The sequence below is a fragment of the Amblyraja radiata genome, chromosome 15 (assembly GCF_010909765.2).
Source record: "Amblyraja radiata isolate CabotCenter1 chromosome 15, sAmbRad1.1.pri, whole genome shotgun sequence".
NCBI classification, from domain to species: domain Eukaryota; kingdom Metazoa; phylum Chordata; class Chondrichthyes; order Rajiformes; family Rajidae; genus Amblyraja; species Amblyraja radiata.
The window spans coordinates 10676199-10693814 of record NC_045970.1 but is presented as its reverse complement, the minus strand read 5'-3'; the positions used below and the strand labels follow the sequence as shown (position 1 = coordinate 10693814).

The window sequence follows — 17616 nt, the reverse complement described above, 5'->3', positions numbered from 1 at the left end:
CCGTCAGTCTGCCCCAGGGCAGCTGTGGCTACAGAAGTAGCTTACCACCACCGAGTGTGACTGAGGAGTGAATGAATAATGCGATGTAAAGCGCCTTGAGTATTAGAAAGGCGCTATATAAATCCAATCCATTATTATTATTATTACACAATGTATGCAACGAGTCGCCACGTATTAGCCGACATGCAATGGAGTTAATTTTGAAATATCCATCCTCAGTATTATAAACTGTTTGTAATCAATTCTTATTAAATAAAAGTGTTGATTTATCAATGTAAAATAAAAAGCTTTGCTAATAGAACTAAACTGTCTGCATAGACACAAAATGCTGGAGTAACTCAGCGGGACAGGCAGCATCTCGAGAGAGAAGGAACAGGTGACGTTTCGGGTTGAGACCCTTCTTCAGAAGAAGATTCGAAATGTTCCTTCTCCCCAGAGATGTTGCCTGTCCTGCTGAGTCAATGCAGCATTATGTGTCTATCTTTGATTTAAACCAGCATCTGCAGTTCCTTCCTAAACTGTCTGCATATTCAGCAGCTGTCTCTAATGTACTAAAGAGTCAGTAGGGTGAGCAGACATCAACGTCACCAGTTTGTTGTTCATCTTCCACTCTGTAGCACGGCTCCTTGGACTGAGATATGTAGGAAGGAACTGCAGATTCAGGTTTACACCGAAGATAGTCTGAAGACGGGTCTCGACACAAAACGTCACCCATTCCTTCTATCTAGAGATGCTGCCTGTCCCGCTGAGTTACTTCAGCATATTGTGTCTTCTTCGGATAGAGAGTTTGTGTGAGCTATCTTGCTCAAATCTGACTGAATGGCATATGTTTTGCTCTGGAAACATATGCACTTGCATCAGTTTCCCTGTCAGGTATTACATTTCCTGCATCAGGCAGGATTAGTACCACAGCAGTGATCAGGAAATCGCGGGCCTGCATTGAATAATTCTGAGATAGAATTCTATCAGCATCAATCATTGGCAGATCACACAGTTCAGGAACAAAGACTTTCTGCTTTCCACTTTCTGTGGAGACCACTCCATCCGCAACTCCTTGTTTCATTCCCACCCAAACCCTGTCCGTTCCCTGGGAGCTTTTCCCTGCGACTGCAGGAAATGTAAGACCTGTCTCTACACTTCCCTCACCTCCATCCAGGTACCCCAGCAGCCTATCCAGGTGGGGCCGAGGTTCACAATGAACTCTCCAACTTCATCTACTGCATTCGCTGCTCGCGATGTTGCCCCTTTTACATAGGCGAGCCCAAGCACAGACTAGGCGACTGTTTCTCTAAACACTTGCGCCCGGTCTGCCAAGTCCTGCTGGTTCTCCCGGTTGCTAACCATTTTAACTCCCCTTCACATTCTCGTACCGACTTCTCTGACGTGGGCCTCGTGTATTGCCTATGTGAGATCACACTTTCGACAAGGTCCCACATAAGAGATTAGTATACAAACTTAAAGCACACGGCATTGGGGGTTCAGTATTGATGTGGATAGAGAACTGGCTGGCAAACAGGAAGCAAAGACTAGTGGGGTACCGCAAGGCTCAGTGCTGGGACCCCAGCTATTTACAATATATATTAATGATCTGGATGAGGGAATTGAAGGCAATATCTCCAAGTTTGCGGATGACACTAAGCTGGGGGGCAGTGTTAGCTGTGAGGAGGATGCTAGGAGAATGCAAGGTGACTTGGATAGGCTGGGTGAGTGGGCAAATGTTTGGCAGATGCAGTATAATGTGGATAAATGTGAGGTTATCCATTTTGGTGGCAAAAACAGGAAAGCAGACTATTATCTAAATGGTGGCCGATTAGGAAAAGGGGAGATGCAGCGAGAACTGGGTGTCATGGTACACCAGTCATTGAAAGTAGGCATCCAGGTGCAGCAGGCAGTGAAGAAAGCGAATGGTATGTTAGCTTTCATAGCAAAAGGATTTGAGTATAGGAGCAGGGAGGTTCTATTGCAGTTGTACAGGGTCTTGGTGAGACCACACCTGGAGTATTGCGTACAGTTTTGGTCTCCAAATCTGAGGAAGGAAAATATTGCCATAGAGGGAGTGCAGAGAAAGTTCACCAGACTGATTCCTGGGATGTCAGGACTGTCTTATGAAGAAAGACTGGATAGACTTGGTTTATCTATATTACTAAAACTCTGTGCTGCGATACAGCCGAGAGTTCCGAGAGTACGCCACCACCTACAGCCGTCATTTTTGGCCACCTCACTCAGAGCCCCCCTCCGCCGCATGTGTGCCGTCGATGAAAATTGACAGAGATGTTAATGTTTTTGCAACGAGGATAAGGGGGAAATCCTTTCAAACCGAGATGAGAAGAACTTTTTTCACACAGAGAGTGGTGAATCTCTGGAACTCTCTGCCACAGAGGGTAGTCGAGGCCAGTTCATTGGCTATATTTAAGAGGGAGTTAGATGTGGCCCTTGTGGCTAAGGGGATCAGAGGGTATGGAGAGAAGGCAGGTACGGGATACTGAGTTGGATGATCAGCCATGATCATATTGAATGGCGGTGCAGGCTCGAAGGGCCGAATGGCCTACTCCTGCATCTAATTTCTATGTTTCTATGTTTCTATGTAAGAACAGCACTTCATCTTCCACTTCGGCAGCTTACAACCCAATGCTATGGACATTGAATCCTCCAATTTTAGATAATCCTCCCCCTTTTCCCCTCTCTTACCTATGTCCCACCCTGATGTGCACATATTTATACCACTACCCCCGTCCCCCCCTCCCCCCTCCCCCCTCCCCCCTCCCACCTATACCTTTCCATATATTTCACACATCTCTCCTTATCCTTTAGTCTCCATTTCTACCTATCAGTTGAAAGCTTTGTTTCACTCCCACCCACCCCCCCCCCCCACACCTATTTTCCCCCCCATTACAATCAGTCTGAAGAATGGTCCAAATCCAAAACATCACATATCAAAATTCTCTAGAGATGCCACCTGACCTGCTGTGTTACTCCAGCACTTTGATTTTTTTTGTAAACCAGCACCTGCAGTTCCTTGTATCTCCAGCACTTCGGTCCTGGCTGCTTGTTGAGAATGAGTACGAATGTACACTTATCTTTGGACTCTAATACTGAATTTCATAATGGAAATTTAGAGAAGGCAACATTGATTCAAAGTTTGAAACATGCCCAAAATTTATTTCCTATGTCTTGTGTTTGGTGGCATCAGGAAAGTTGTGTTAGAAAAGAGGATAAGATTGAAGATGAAGCCAAAATTAATACTGCTCGTGAGAGCGGTGAGAATCTTCAACATCCATGTACGTCGTCTGTGCCAAGGAGGCTGATTATGTGCTTATTTAAAAGTGAAGAATCTCTTCCCACACACAAATCTGCTCTCACCACAATGCACCACCTGTCCTGTAAAGGAAGGAGAATTCCTTGCAATTCCCATGGCTGCGAGAAATTGCAGCACAAATCAAAGCCATCTTGTAAACAACAGTTTTAATGATTGCATAAATATGCAGATGTTATGAATGATCTATTGAAGGCAAATTTCTGGATGTTTCAAAGGAGCTCGGGATTTAATGGAAGTGAGTGCTGAACATTGGTATCAGTGACAGATGGTGGGAGGAGCCTGATTGAGACAATTTTTCTCAGAAAGGAATGTGAAGCATCCTCTGTCTAGCCTTGTGAGAGATAGTGGAGCATTAATCACAGTTCACAGTGAAACTATAGTTATTGATTGTACTCATATTGTATCTTTATTTCCAGTCATTTTTTGTGATGTTGTGGAAGGCCATGAAGTCAAATGTGAGATCTCAGAGCAATTTCATCAAATCTGTTCTCCCAAACTTTCCCTCTGCTTTCTCCTTTCACGCCTTCACACCAACACCTCCACGATTCTCTTGACCAACCAGCTACGCTCGAGATAATTTACAGCACCCAATTACCCGTCTGGAATGGGGGAAGGAACAGGGGCTCCTGAGGGAAGCCCACACATCCACAGTGAGAACATGCAAACTCCACTCAGACAGCACCAGAGGTTACAATCAATCCCTGGTCACTGGAGCTCTGAGACAGTTGCAGTACCGGTGGTACCTTGGTGGGCGAGGTCTTGGCCCAGAAATTGATTAACCCCTAGGCTGGCTTATTACGCAGTTATGATATGGTGGTCTTTCAACCACTTAATTCATGGGCCTGGTTTGTGGAATTTGCAGGAACTCTCAACACAAAGCTTATGCCAGTGCTGAGCACAAATAAAACCAGCAAGAGTGGACTTGGCCGGGTATCTGGGTAGGACGGGGGAAGGATATTGGAAGAGATACTTTGTCAGGATCAGCTGGTCTGTAGTTAAAATGAACTGAATGACAATAGTCAAAAGGCTCAGGAGTCTGGCATGTTCACTCTCATGTTGGGTATACTGGAGTGTTAATGAGATTGGTTTCCTGCCGCAGCTTGGCATTGCTAAAGTAGGTTCCCTGCAAGTCATGCAAGCTTCGCTGAGGTTAAGAAAACTTGTGTTTCGCACGTGAGAATGGAAGAGGGTTTGTACGCACTTTTCAAATATTTCAGAGGTGGAATTCAAATATCCATTTCACATCTCTGAACACCATGACCATCTGCAGTATCCTCTGTACATTAGTGCAATTTAGTTTAGTTTTGTTTGGAGACTTTAGAAATGCAGCATGGATACAGGCCATTCAGCCCACCGAGTCCACACCGACCATCGGTCACCCATACACGAGTTCTATGTTATCCCACTTTCGCATCCTACACACTTGGGGCAATTTACAGAAGCCAATTAACCCACAAACTGGCACTTCTTTGGAATGTGGGAGGAAACCGGAGCACCTGGAGAAAACTCACACAGTCACAGAGAGAACATACAAGCTCCACACAGACAGCACCTGTAGGCAGGATCGAACCCGGATCTCTGGTGCTGTGAGGCATTAACTCAACTGCTGCGCTACTGTGCTACCCATCACACTCAGGCAGAATATGGAATTAATTCTGGGGTGGTTATTAAAAATGGATTCTGCTACAGTGTTTTGAGAAGTAATATCATATGGAAGTAAGGCTGCATGCATTCCAGTTTCTGAGCTCCTTCCCACTAACGAAAAACATTATCTTTCAAGCAAACAAAAGGCATAAATAAATAAATAAACTAGTTGGGTTTCTCCAGAGCTACCACAATCAGCATAAATTAAATGGGAGCAGGAAGAGGACGGGACAGGAGTTTCCTGTTCCATCCCATGAAAATTGCAAAGATTATTTTCCAATTACCTCGCCACATTATAGCAATTAGAACAACTTGAAATGTTGATTCTGAAGGGAATTTTATCTCCTGCTGTGCTTGACTAGTTTACCACTAAAAGTACAAAGGAACAGTGGAAGTCAAGTCATTTAAATCATTTGGCTGCCAAGCCACAAATGGGTAAATACATGAAAGTCAGTGGCAGGGAACTGAGGCTAAAAACTCCCAGCAGATTATGATGCCCTAATCTTTTGCTGCACGATTGGTTGTTTGTGTTGCCTGCCTTCATACATTCTCAGTGTCGATGCATTTAGCAGTGTATACTCAGTTTTGTCCGCACCCATCCTTACATAAAAGCATTTAAGAAGGAACTGCAGATGCTGGAAAATCGAAGGTACACAAAAATGCTGGAGAAACTCAGCGGGTGCAGCAGCATCTATGGAGTGAAGGAAATAGGCAACGTTTCGGGCCAAAACCCTTCTTCAGACTGATGGGGGGTGGGGTGGGGGCGGGGAGAAGAAAGGAAAAAGGAGGAGGAGGAGCCCGAAGGCTGAGGGATGGGGGGAGACAGCTCGAGGGCTGAGGAAGGGGAGAAGACAGCAAGGACTAACAAAATTGGGAGAATTCAATGTTCATGCCCCCAGGATGCAGACTCCCCAAGCGGAATATGAGGTGCTGTTCCTCCAATTTCTGGTGTTGCTCGCTCTGGCCATGGAGGAGACCCAGGACAGAGAGGTCGGATACGGAGTGGGAGGGGGAGTTGAAGTGCTGAGCCGCCGGGAGGTCAGGTTGGTTATTGCGGACCGAGCGGAGGTGTTCGGCGAAACGATCGCCCAGCCTCTGCTTGGTCTCACCGATATAGATCTGCTGACATCTAGAGCAGCGGATGCAGTAGATGAGGTTGGAGGAGATGCAGGTAAACCTCTGTCGCACCTGGAACAACTGCTTGGGTCCTTGAATGGAGACGAGGGGGGAGGTAAAGGGACAAGTGTTACATCCTGCCACTCATGTGGCTCCCTGGAAGAACAACCTGATTATTTATTTCAACCGAAGATAGACACCAACTGGTGGAGTAACTCAGCAGGTCAGACAGCATCTTTGCAGAGAAGGAATAGGTGACATTCTGGGTTGAGAGCTTTCTTCAGATTGAGAGTCTAGAGTCCCCTGACTCTCAGTCTGAAGAAGGGTCTCGACCCAAAAAGTAATCTATTCCTTTTCTGCAAAGATGCTGTCTGGCCCGCTGAGTTACTCCAGCTTTTTGTGTCTATCTTCGGTTTAAACCAGCATCTGCAGTTCCTTCCTACTTATTTATTTCAACTGTTCAGCCACTAGGAGGAGCTGGTATCTTTGGTGTTGACTTTATGTGCGGTAGACCACTAGAACCCCCCCCCCCCCCTCCTCCTCCTCCATCTATGGCAATCACAATATAATGTGGGTGATGCATCCATGCTTCTGGATGCCTATGATTGATTGATTGACACTTTATTATCACATGTGACATGTCACAGTGAGATTCTTTGTTTTGCCTACCGTGCATTAAGTTAGCAAACAGTCGCCACATATAGAGTACAAGCAAAGTTACAATGTAGTCCCCAATAGTTCCAATCCTATCTCTGTCCCACCCACTCCCCTGACATCAGTCTGAAGAAGGGTCTCAACCCAAACCCAAAACACCAACCATTCCTTCTCTCCAGGGATGCTGCCTGTCCCGCTGAGTTACTCCGGCATTTTGTGTCTACCCCCAATTGTCCCTCTTTGTTCTCTCGGTGACCCCCCCCCCCAAGCTGGTGCCTCTTTGTTCTTGGTGGCGTGTCCTCGTCCGACCTCCGGCACCCACCGCGGCCCATCCGGCTGTCCGCCACCGGGTCCTCTCTTGGGCGGTTCCAACGCGCTTGCCAGGAGTTTTTGATGGCCCTCCTCACTTCTCTAGGGCCCTCATATGTCATATGTTGAAAGAATGGAGCGGCTGGGTTGGTATACACTGGAATTTAGAAGGATGAGAGGGAATCTTATTGAAACATATAAGATTATTAAGGGATTGGACACGCTAGAGGCAGTAAACATGTTCCCGAAGTTGGGCGAGTGCAGAACCAGGGGCCACAGTTTAAGAATAAGGGGTAAGCCATTTGGAACAGAGATGAGGAAAAACGTTTTCACCCAGTGAGTTGTGAATCTGTGGAATTCTCTGCCTCAGAAGGCAGTGGAAGCCAATTCTCAGGATGCTTTCAAGAGAGAGGTAGATAGAGCTCTTAAAGATAGCGGAGTCAGGGGATATGGGGAGAAGGCAGGAACGGGGTACTGATTGTGGATGATCAGCCTTGGTCATATTGAATGGCGGTTAAATGGCTGGCTTGAAGGGCCAAATGGCCTACTCCTGCACCTATTGTCTATTGTCCTTGCTACTCGATGGCTCTGCTCACTCCTGGATGGCCCCCCTCGCTCTTCGCGGTTGCTCGCAGGTCCCTCGTCGCTCTCAAGGCATCCACGGTGGGCGAGCCGGGACTACAATGCAGGTCCGATGTCCACAGCTGGTGAGCTGGGCCTACTGGAGTCTTGGTCCCACTCGTGGGGAACACTGCTCACCGGGAACATTTTTCCCTTTGCACATTGACCTACGTGTGTATTAATGTTCATTCACTGGAGTTTGGGTTTTCATGGAATCCCTTATTGCCGAGTCGGGTACAATCAAGATCTAAATTGTTTATATTAATTAAAATATTGCAGTACCATCATGTTCCTGGTGATGGGGCTGATGCATCTTTAGAAGTAGTCTGTGCCCCTAACAGCAGGGGCTAGAAATGTGTAATTTGCAATACTATGGAAAAGAGTTATCATGTTTTACTTCTTTGTATGGAATGGTTAATGTTAAGTTATAATGAAGGCCAGTGAGCAGTAGACACATTGTTGACCTTTGCTGTTACCTCAGCCCAGGCAAGTGGTAATGCTTCACATTAGAACAATGTTTTACAGTGTAGGAAGGAATTGCAGATGCTGGTTTAAACCAAAGATAGACAAAAAAATGCTGGAGTAACTTAGCAGGACAGGCAGCATCGCTGGAGAGAAGGAATGGGTGACATTTCGGATCCAGACCCTTCTTCGGATTGAAAGTCACGGGAAAGGGAAACGAGAGATATAGACGGTGAAGACAATGAATTAAAGATATGCAAAAAAGTAACAATGATGAAGGAAACTGGCCATTATTAGCTGTTTGTTGGGTGAAAGCGACAAGCTGGTGTGACTTGGGTGGGGGAGGGATGGAGAGAGAGGGAATGCCGGGGTTACTTGAAGTTAGGGAAATCAATATTCATACCACTGGGCTGTAAGTTGCCCAAGCGAAATATGTTCCTCCAATTTGCATTGAGCCTCACTTTACCATTGGGTTGTAAACTTTACAGTGGCAAGCAGCATCCACATCTTGAAACACAGTCGGGATTGCATTCTGCAAAATTGTATCCACTGTTAATTTGATTCACAACTATTCCTCATTGATCCCATTAATCATAATGACCTGGATTTTGTAGGGAAGTGACAAGAGTTCCAAATTACCTCACATCAGAATTTGCCAGGGGGTGTGTTCAGGAAAGTTTCCTCAGGCAATATGTAAAGACCCTCCCAGTGGAGGGCTAGATACAATTCTCTGTCGCAAGGATCGGGAGTCCCAAAGGCTGTGTTGCCTGCCTGGTGCCCGAGTTCAGGACATCTCATCTGACCTGCTGAGGAATTTGGAGTGGGAGGGGAAAGATCCAGTTGGCATTGTCCATGTCGGTACCAACGACATAGGTAGAAAAAGGAAAGAGGTTCTGCTGAGGGAATTTGAGCAGCTCAGGACTGAATTGAAAAGCAGAGCGAAAAAGGTAATAATCTCTGGATTAAATGCGTGGCTCAAAGATTGATGTGGGAGGAGGGCTTGAATCCATGGGGTGTTTGCATCAGTATTGGTGAAGGAGGGAGCTGTTCCAATGGGACAGACCCCACCTGGACCCTGCTTGGACGAGGGTCCTGGCAAATCACATAACTAGGCACATAGAGATGGCTCTAAACGATATAGGGGGGAGTGGGTTCAACAGAATGCAAAAGTATGGATAATGTTAAGGGGAAGTAGAGTGCAGGAGAGGTTACTGAAGTCTCCAGAAGACTGGAAAATGGCAAATGTAACTCCGCTGTTTAGGACGGGAGTAGGGCATAAGAAAGGAAACTCTCGACTGGTTAGTCCGACTTCAGTGGATGGAAAAATGTTAGTGTCCATTTGTAAGGATGAGGTTTCGGGTATTCGGAAGCAAATAGACTGGAGTCAGCATGGTTTTGTTAAGGAGAGATCTTGCCTGACAAATCTGTTGGAATATTTTGAGGAGGTAACAAGCGGGATAAAAAAATGAGTCAGTGGATGTTATTTGCTTAGATTTTCAGAAGGCCTTTGATAAAGTGCCGCACATGAGGCTGCTAAACCAGAGAGAGCCCATAGTATTGGAGGCAAGTTACTAACATGGGTCGAAAATTGGCTGATAGGCAGAAGGCAAAGAGTGGGAATAAATGGGAGTCTTTTTTGGTTGACCACCGATGACGAGTGGTGTTATGCAGGGGTCAGTGTTGCCTCCATTACTTTTCACGTTGTAGGTTACTGTTGTGGATGATGGAATTGAAGGCTTTGTAGCAAAGTTTTCAGATGATACGAAGATAGATGGAGGGGCAGTGAGGAAGCAGGGAGTCTGCAGAGGGACTTGGACAGGTGGGAGACTGGGCAAATAAGTGACAAATGGAATACAGCATAGCTAGTGTATGGTTATGCACTTTGATAGAAAGGATAAAAGTGTCGGCTCTTTTCTAAATGGGGAGAGGATTCAGAAATTCTAGGTGAAAAGGGGCTTGGGGATGCTGGTGCATAATTCCCAGAAGGTTAATTACAGGTGGAGTCAATAGTAAGGAAGGCAAATGCAACTTCAGCATTCATTTCAGGAGACTGGAACACAGAAGCAAGGAAGTAGAGCTGAGGCTTTATAAAGTACTGGTCAGGCCACATTTGTAATATTGTGAGCAGGTTTGGGTCCTATATCTGAGGAAGGACATGTTGCCATTGGAGAGGGTCAAGAGCTGAATGATCCTGGGGATGATCGGGTTATCCTATGAGGGGCGTTTGATGGCTCCGTAAGCGCTGGAGTTTAGAAGGACGAGGCAGAATCACATTGAAAGCTACTGAATAACGAAAGCCCCAGAAAGGGTGTATGTGGAGAGGATGTGTCCGGTAGTGGAAGAGTCTAGGATCAAAGGGCACAGCGACAGAATAAAAGGACAAATGGGAATGAGGAGGAATGTCTTTAGCCAGAGGGTGGTTAATGTGTGGAATACATTGCCACAGATGGCCGTGAATGCCATGTGGAGGCCAAGTCATTGGGTATTTTGAAAGCCGTGATTGATAAGTTCTTGATTAGTAAGGGCGTCAAAGGTTATGGAGCAAAGGCAGGAAAATGTGATTGAGGGGGGGAAAATAGATCAGCCATGATTGAATGGTGGAGCAAACTCGATGGACCGAATGGCCTAATTCCGCTCCTACGTCTTATCATCCGTGTATAGAAAGGTTTAGAAGGATATGGGCCAAAAGCGAGCAAATGGGACTTGCTTAGATTGCTTGCAATCATGCTATCAATTGACAATTATAAATCTAAGAAATTAGAACATTCTTATTCTTCACCGGAAAATGCAACATTTGTCCAAGTATCATCCAGACTAGGCACTGATCATTATTGGGGCAGTGGGCATCTTGGTCAGCATGGATGAGTTGGGCAGAAGGGCATGTTTCCATGCTGTGTGACTCCATGGCTTTCCTGTGCATTAGTGCCACCAGGCTCAGAACCCCTCTATACAAAAGCAATTGTAGAATTGGGGGATTTGCTGGAAGCTGGGCACCCCCTGTTTCCCAACTCTGCTGTACCATTGGAGCAGAGTAGTGGAAATTGGCCAGCACTTAGACTTAGGGAATCTGATCAAGCAAACCTACATGGCAAAATAATGTTTCCATTCTTCTGAATAGAGGGATGTCTATCTGGGACTAAGGTAAGCTTTAATTAATTTTCAGTTTTCAAATAATTATTTGATTATTTTTAGTTGAATTTTAAGCATTTTTTATATCCCCTTTGTAATTTTATTCTTTTTTAATAGTTTGGGAGATTTTAAATGTTTCTGAATCTGAGCAACATTCTTCTTCTTCCGTATAGCATGCACAGCCTAAAGTTGTAGGTCAACCTGTTCTATTTGATCTTGTTTGTGCACGTCGGGTTGATTGCATTAATTGAATCAGGGCGGACCACGTGAAGGCTGCAATCTCCCACCCCTGAGCAACATTCAAACATGGCATTTTAGTAGGCAGGGTTTGTTTAGCTTTATTGTCACGTGTACAATGGAAAGCTTTTATTGCATGCTAACCAGTCAGCGGAAATACAGTACATGATTACAATCGAGCCATTTACAGTGTATAGATAGATACATGAGACGGGAATATCGTTTAGTGCAAGGTAAGGCCGGTAATGTGCTGGCTGAAGTAAGTCTGGCCAAATGCACTTATCCAGGACATGGAGTTAGAAGCTCAATGTGGCATTGCGCTGCACATTGCTTTCAGGTGATTTACATGAAGTAAGTATGAGATCATATAGTTCAGAAAAATTAAGGCCATTAATTGGAGGTAATTTTTTTTTTAAACATTTCCAAATATTCTAAAGTAAAACATTGCAGAAGAAATTAAGCATTTGCACATTACATTAAAGTCTTGTTCTTCCAAAAATGTTACTGTTCAATGTCATGTGTAAGAAAGAACTGCAGGTGCTGGTAAAATCGAATGTAGACACAAAATGCTGGAGTAACTCAGTGAGTGAGGCAGTATCTACGGAGAGAAGGAATGGGCGTCATTTCGGGTCGAGACATCGGATTGGGTCGGTTCGCGACCCGAAACATTGCCCATTCCTTCTCTCCATAGATGCTGCCTCACCCGCTGAGTTACTCCAGCATTTTGTGTCTACTGTTCAATGTCAAATGTTGTGTGACCACTGTTGCCTTTATATTCATCTTTGACACCAGTGTTGCATCTTTTTGTTGCTATAGTTTGTGCCTTTAGTTTTTGAGTCTGTGTTCCATTTTTGTACACTTAGTACCATTGATAAAATAACATGCAGATTCACAACTGTTCGTTAATTTCTTTTCCCTCAATTAGAACTTCCACAGGAAAGAAATGACTGTCAATGGACTCAATTACAAAACTGAGAAATTAGAACATTCTTATTCTTCACTGGAAAATGCAACATTTGCCCAGGAATCATCCAGATTAGGTACTGATCACTATTGGGGCAGTGCACATTTTGACATCAACCAGTAAAAGCATTATCATTGAATTTTCTTTCTTTTTTCATTCATTATTTATAGGATTTGTACCTCTTGCTATTGACAGTAAGCTGACAGCAGTCAAGGGCCCAATTCCTTGTCAGGTTTCCGTAAACACCAAGTCCCCTTCTAAACTTCCAGAGGCCTTCACCTCCCCAGCCACCCATTTCAAACCTATAATCCTTACACAGAGCAAAGAGAAAACAAGGTAATGCTTTCATTAAGTAAATCTCCTTAGAGTTTTGGACTTTGTATTCAGATCAGCTGTTGGTAACAGAGTCAATATTAAATATATTCAATATTCAGATGTAATGGTGTGGCACAGTGGTGCAGCTGGTGGAGGGACCGCCACACAGCGCCAGAGACCCGGCTTTGATCCGGACCGCAGATGTAGTCTGTGTGAAGTTTGTACGTTCTCCTTGTGATCACCTGGGTTTCCTGCGGTATTCCAATTTTATCCCTCATCACAAATATCTGTGGGGTTGTAGGTTAATTGGCCTTTGTAAATTGCCCCTAGTGTGTAGGGAGTGAATTAACAGACAACTAATGTGAACGGGTGATCGATGGTCAGCATGGACTGAGTGGGCCGAAGGGCCAGTTTCCATGCTGTATCTCTAAGCTAAAAACTAAATTGTACGCATTAGGAAAAATGGTGGGGAGTTCAGTGGGGAGTGCGGTGGGGAATGGTGGGGTGGGGGGGGGGGGGTGGGGTAGATTGATGGCAGCTGGTTTCAGAATTATGAACTACAACAACAAATAGTAGTTGCACAGAAGTAGATTAATATAGAGCTAGTGTGAATGGGTTGGTTGGCATGGACTCGGTGGGCCGAAGGGCCTGATTCCATGCTGTAGCTCTTAACAATCTCTTTGCATTGTTCAGCTTTATCCATGTTTGTTTTAACACATGCCAATGCTCCAGAACACACCTCCTTGGTAACAGAGTGATAACATATATTAATTTCCCTAGTGAGGCTTGGATGGGAATGTAAGACAAAGTTTACCTCACAGCACAAAAGACCTGAGTTCTATCCTGTGTAGGAAGGAATTGCAGATGCTGGTTTACACCAAAGATAGACACAAAATGCTGGAGTAACTCAGTAGAACAGGCAGCATCTCTGGATAGAACGAATTCCTGAGTTACTCCAGCATTTTGTCTTTTTCTTCGGTTCTTTCCTGACCTTGGGTGCTGTCTATGTGGAGTTTGCATGATCTCTCTGTGACCTCCCAATGCTCCAGTTTCCTCCCACATCGCAAAGATGTACAGCTTTGTAGATTAATCATCCTTTGTGGAAAGAAATTGCCCTTAACCTGTAGGGAGTGGATGAGAAATTGAGATAATGCAGAAATAGTGTGACCAGTTAATCGCTGGTTGTCGTGGACTCAGTGGGCCGAAGGGCCCTTTTCCATGCTGTATCTCTAAACTATAGTTTTGCAAATTATGTTTTAAAAAGTAGTTTTTCAATTATCCATTTGTTATATCTTTTCAAGGTTTTGGAAAATTATCTTTTCAAATATGAATGCTTTTTTAATGCTGTTAGGCAATTTCACGTGTAAACACGTGTCTTACAAATAGACACATTTATTGAACCAATGTGAGTGGTAACTAAATTCATTCAGAAAATGGAATAGAATGTGCAGCTATTAGTAGTTGCAGCATCAATGAGAACAATGTTGATTTGAAAATTACTTCATTATGATCAATATAATTTATTTAGTTGTCCTTTGTTTGATCCTATTCATTTTGTTTTGGTATCACATTCAATATCATTTCATGCTAAATGTATATATTTTGTAATTTTGTGAAATGTTTTAATTTTTCAAGTGACATTAAGTCATAGTTTAGAAAATGGTGGCATATATATATAATTTGTGATATTTCTAGACGCCACCAAGGATATCTTCACAGGTACATAATTTAAAACAACAGACTTCTATAGTCATGAGGAATGTGATGCTGTTTATACAGAAGGGAACTCTCACTATTCCTCCCCAAATTTCCATGAGTGATGAGGGTTTTGGTTAAATTACTGAAATATGTTTTATATTAATAATTTCCCACTGAATATGCATTCAGTTATTCCCATTGCTTATTCTAGCACCTTGCATTACTACAACAATTCAGAACCTTAAAACACAGAATTTGAAGAAATGACTATGTGCAGTAAAATAAGCAAATTATGTAACACTGCATATTTTGTGGATGTCAAAATTATAATTAATGTTTTTATTTCCTGTTCCTAAATTATATGTTTTGTTCTTATTTCAACAGTACAAATGCATTAAATAAATGTCCAGGGTCCAAAGAGTTTGTTAAAGCCACGAAAGAGGGAATCCAGAATAAACAGGGGGCAATGCCTATTGAAGGTATTGAACATGATGTCGTTGTGGAAACGTCCCGTTTGAACTTTAAGAATGAGACTTTGGACAGAACAATGCACACAGCAGCATCTTTGAAGTCTTTGCTAAACCAAACGAATAACAACCTGAGTTCATCTGCAAACATTTCTCCAGTGGTTGAAAACAAGATAAATATACCACACACAATTTTTTGTCAGCACCAGGATGCAAATTCTTTTTCTGCAGCCGTTTCCACCACATCAGTGGATGATGTTCTTCTTCATTTGCCTGCGCTGGAGCATGTAACCCTCCTTCCGAGTACTTGCGGAGGAAAGTTAAATAGCCTCTTCCCAGAATCTACAGTCATTTCATGTAGGGAAACTGGTAAAAACAGTGGGGGCGGTTTTAAATGTATTGGTTCTCAATCGCAGAGCACTTCCAGTCCTAAGCTCAATGGAAACGTTGATGAAAAGTCTTCGATCAAACCACACTCTGGGTCGGATCCTTCCACTGACAATCTTAACAATGTTGTAGATTTTAAGAGTGTCGCAGAAATACCGTTGTCTGACAGGTGTTTGTTTGAGCAGGAGTCCATGGCTGTCAGAAACGAATTAAAAACAGTCACAGCCACTCCAAGCATCTCTGCAGAAATTTCAGAAAATAACCATATACCTTCTGCATGCATCCCAATATCTCCTCAAGACAACCTAAAGGCAATAAATTCATCAAATTCAGAACCTATCGATCTTTTGCAAAAAACTATTCATCTGATAAAGGAAGAGTTTGCATATGATGGTTACTTAGAGCATGATGAAGAAGCCAGTATCATGGGTAGATTATTTTTTAATTTTAACACACCTTGATAATTTAACACACTTCAATTATTTTACTGATAATTCTACCAAGAAGGAAAATTATCTAACATTTTAATTATGAGCTTCCATTGAACCAAGCACTTTTGATGTGTTTAATTTAATTTAACATCTAAAACACTTGTTATTTAAGATTTAGAATTCAAGAACGTAAGCAGCAGAAGGAGGAACAGGTTCATCAGCTCTCTCGGCTGCTTTCCATTGGATAAGATCATGACAGATCCAGTCTTGTCATCACCAACAATATACCAAGCTTTCTCCCAATTCCCTTGACACCCTGGAATATGGTTATTGGAGAAGAGATTATTTCTCATCTCCATTTTCAATGGGTGATCTCTTAGCACGCAACAAAAGCTTTTCACTGTACATTGGTACACGTGACAATAAACTGAACTTAATCTGCAACTATGGTCTCAAGTTTCAGATACCCTCATTAGAGCAGACATCTTCTCATCTTTTACCCTCAGAATCTTACTTCAATAAGATCACTTCTCACTCTTGTAATCTCTTATATAGGCCTAACATGCCTGTCCTTTCTTCATATATCAACCACTTCATTCCAGGAATTGACCAGTGTACTGCCTCTAGTGCAAATATAACCTTCCTTAAACATGGGCACCAAATCTATATACTGTACTCTGGATATAGTCTCACCGCTATCCTGTAAACCTCCCTGGAAGGTCATGTTGACCCATCATTACATGGTGACCATAAAAGTACTATTCATCCTTATTCCTTTCTGGGTCTATTGCCTTGTAGGTTATAGCTCTTCCCATGTTTTGGTATTTTTTACATATGATAGAGGGTTCAAGCACCACCACCTGTCCTCAACCACCCTCACCAAAAAGATTTCCCCCATTCCTCTCAATTACCTTCAGTGTTAATCCCCTGGCTATTCACACAAAGAAAATATGTTCTTATGTTCTTCCCCTGTTTTCCGCTGTTCCCTAAAACAAACATCTCCTTATATCCGAAGGGATCAGCTACACTCTAGACAATCTCTGCTTGTAACAAAATTCTCCAACCTTGGCAATATCCAAGCAAATTTCATCGAGGACCTCAAATGTGTGGTTGCATGCTTCCTGTAATGTGGTAATCTTGGTGGAAATCAATGCATTCATACGTCCCTTTGTAGCTCCACATTTCTCAGTGCCCTATCATTTTATATGACTCTTGCTCCACTGCGAAGAGGCTTACTCCCAGCAGGGGAAATTAGGAATGGGCAGCAGATGGTGACCTCACCAGAGACACCTAAATCCTGTGAATGAATAAATGACAAACACATTTCCCTTTGCCAGATTAAATTCCATTTGCTCTGTTTATCTCCATTTACCAACTCTAATTATTATCTATAGGAAGAAACTGCAGATGCTGGTTTACACCAAAGTTAGACACAAAATGTTGGAGTAACTCAGCGGGACAGGAGGCATCCAGAGATGCTGCCTGTCCCATTGAGTTACTCCAGTATTTGGTGTCTATCTTTGATGTAAACCAGCATCGACAGTTCCTTTCTACACATAAATTATCTCTATGTTAATTTAAACTTTCAGACCAAACTTTGAGATGCTGCCACAAAACTGCCACAAATCATCTATTTGTTATCCTCCTGCTACCCAACCCTCCCTCATAATCTTTTCACAATGCTAATTTCAACTCCAACTTTAACTTCTCCTGTCTATTTGTAACCTTTTGCAGAGTTTGGGGAAAGGGTTGATGGATTGAGTAAAGATTGGATGGTTTGTGCTGAATTCTCACCCACTGTCATTTAAAACCTGTGGCGCAGGAGTGATGGAGTGGTCAATTTCATATAGTGAACTCGCATGTTGA

General features: G+C 43.4%; 1 protein-coding gene across 5 annotated transcripts in view; it reads left to right on the top strand.

The window, feature by feature from the left end:
- kndc1 (kinase non-catalytic C-lobe domain containing 1) overlaps positions 1–17616 on the top strand; it is a 192925-nt gene that overhangs the window by 97438 nt on the left and 77871 nt on the right. For 4 of the 5 annotated variants that reach the window (XM_033033634.1, XM_033033632.1, XM_033033633.1 and 1 more), the window contains exons 12-14: positions 12414–12528; positions 12623–12788; positions 14850–15748. In XM_033033634.1, coding sequence (XP_032889525.1) covers positions 12414–12528; positions 12623–12788; positions 14850–15748 — 1180 coding nt within the window. The remainder of the gene's footprint in view (positions 1–12413; positions 12529–12622; positions 12789–14849; positions 15749–17616) is intronic. The other variant, XM_033033637.1, reaches the window with a different exon arrangement.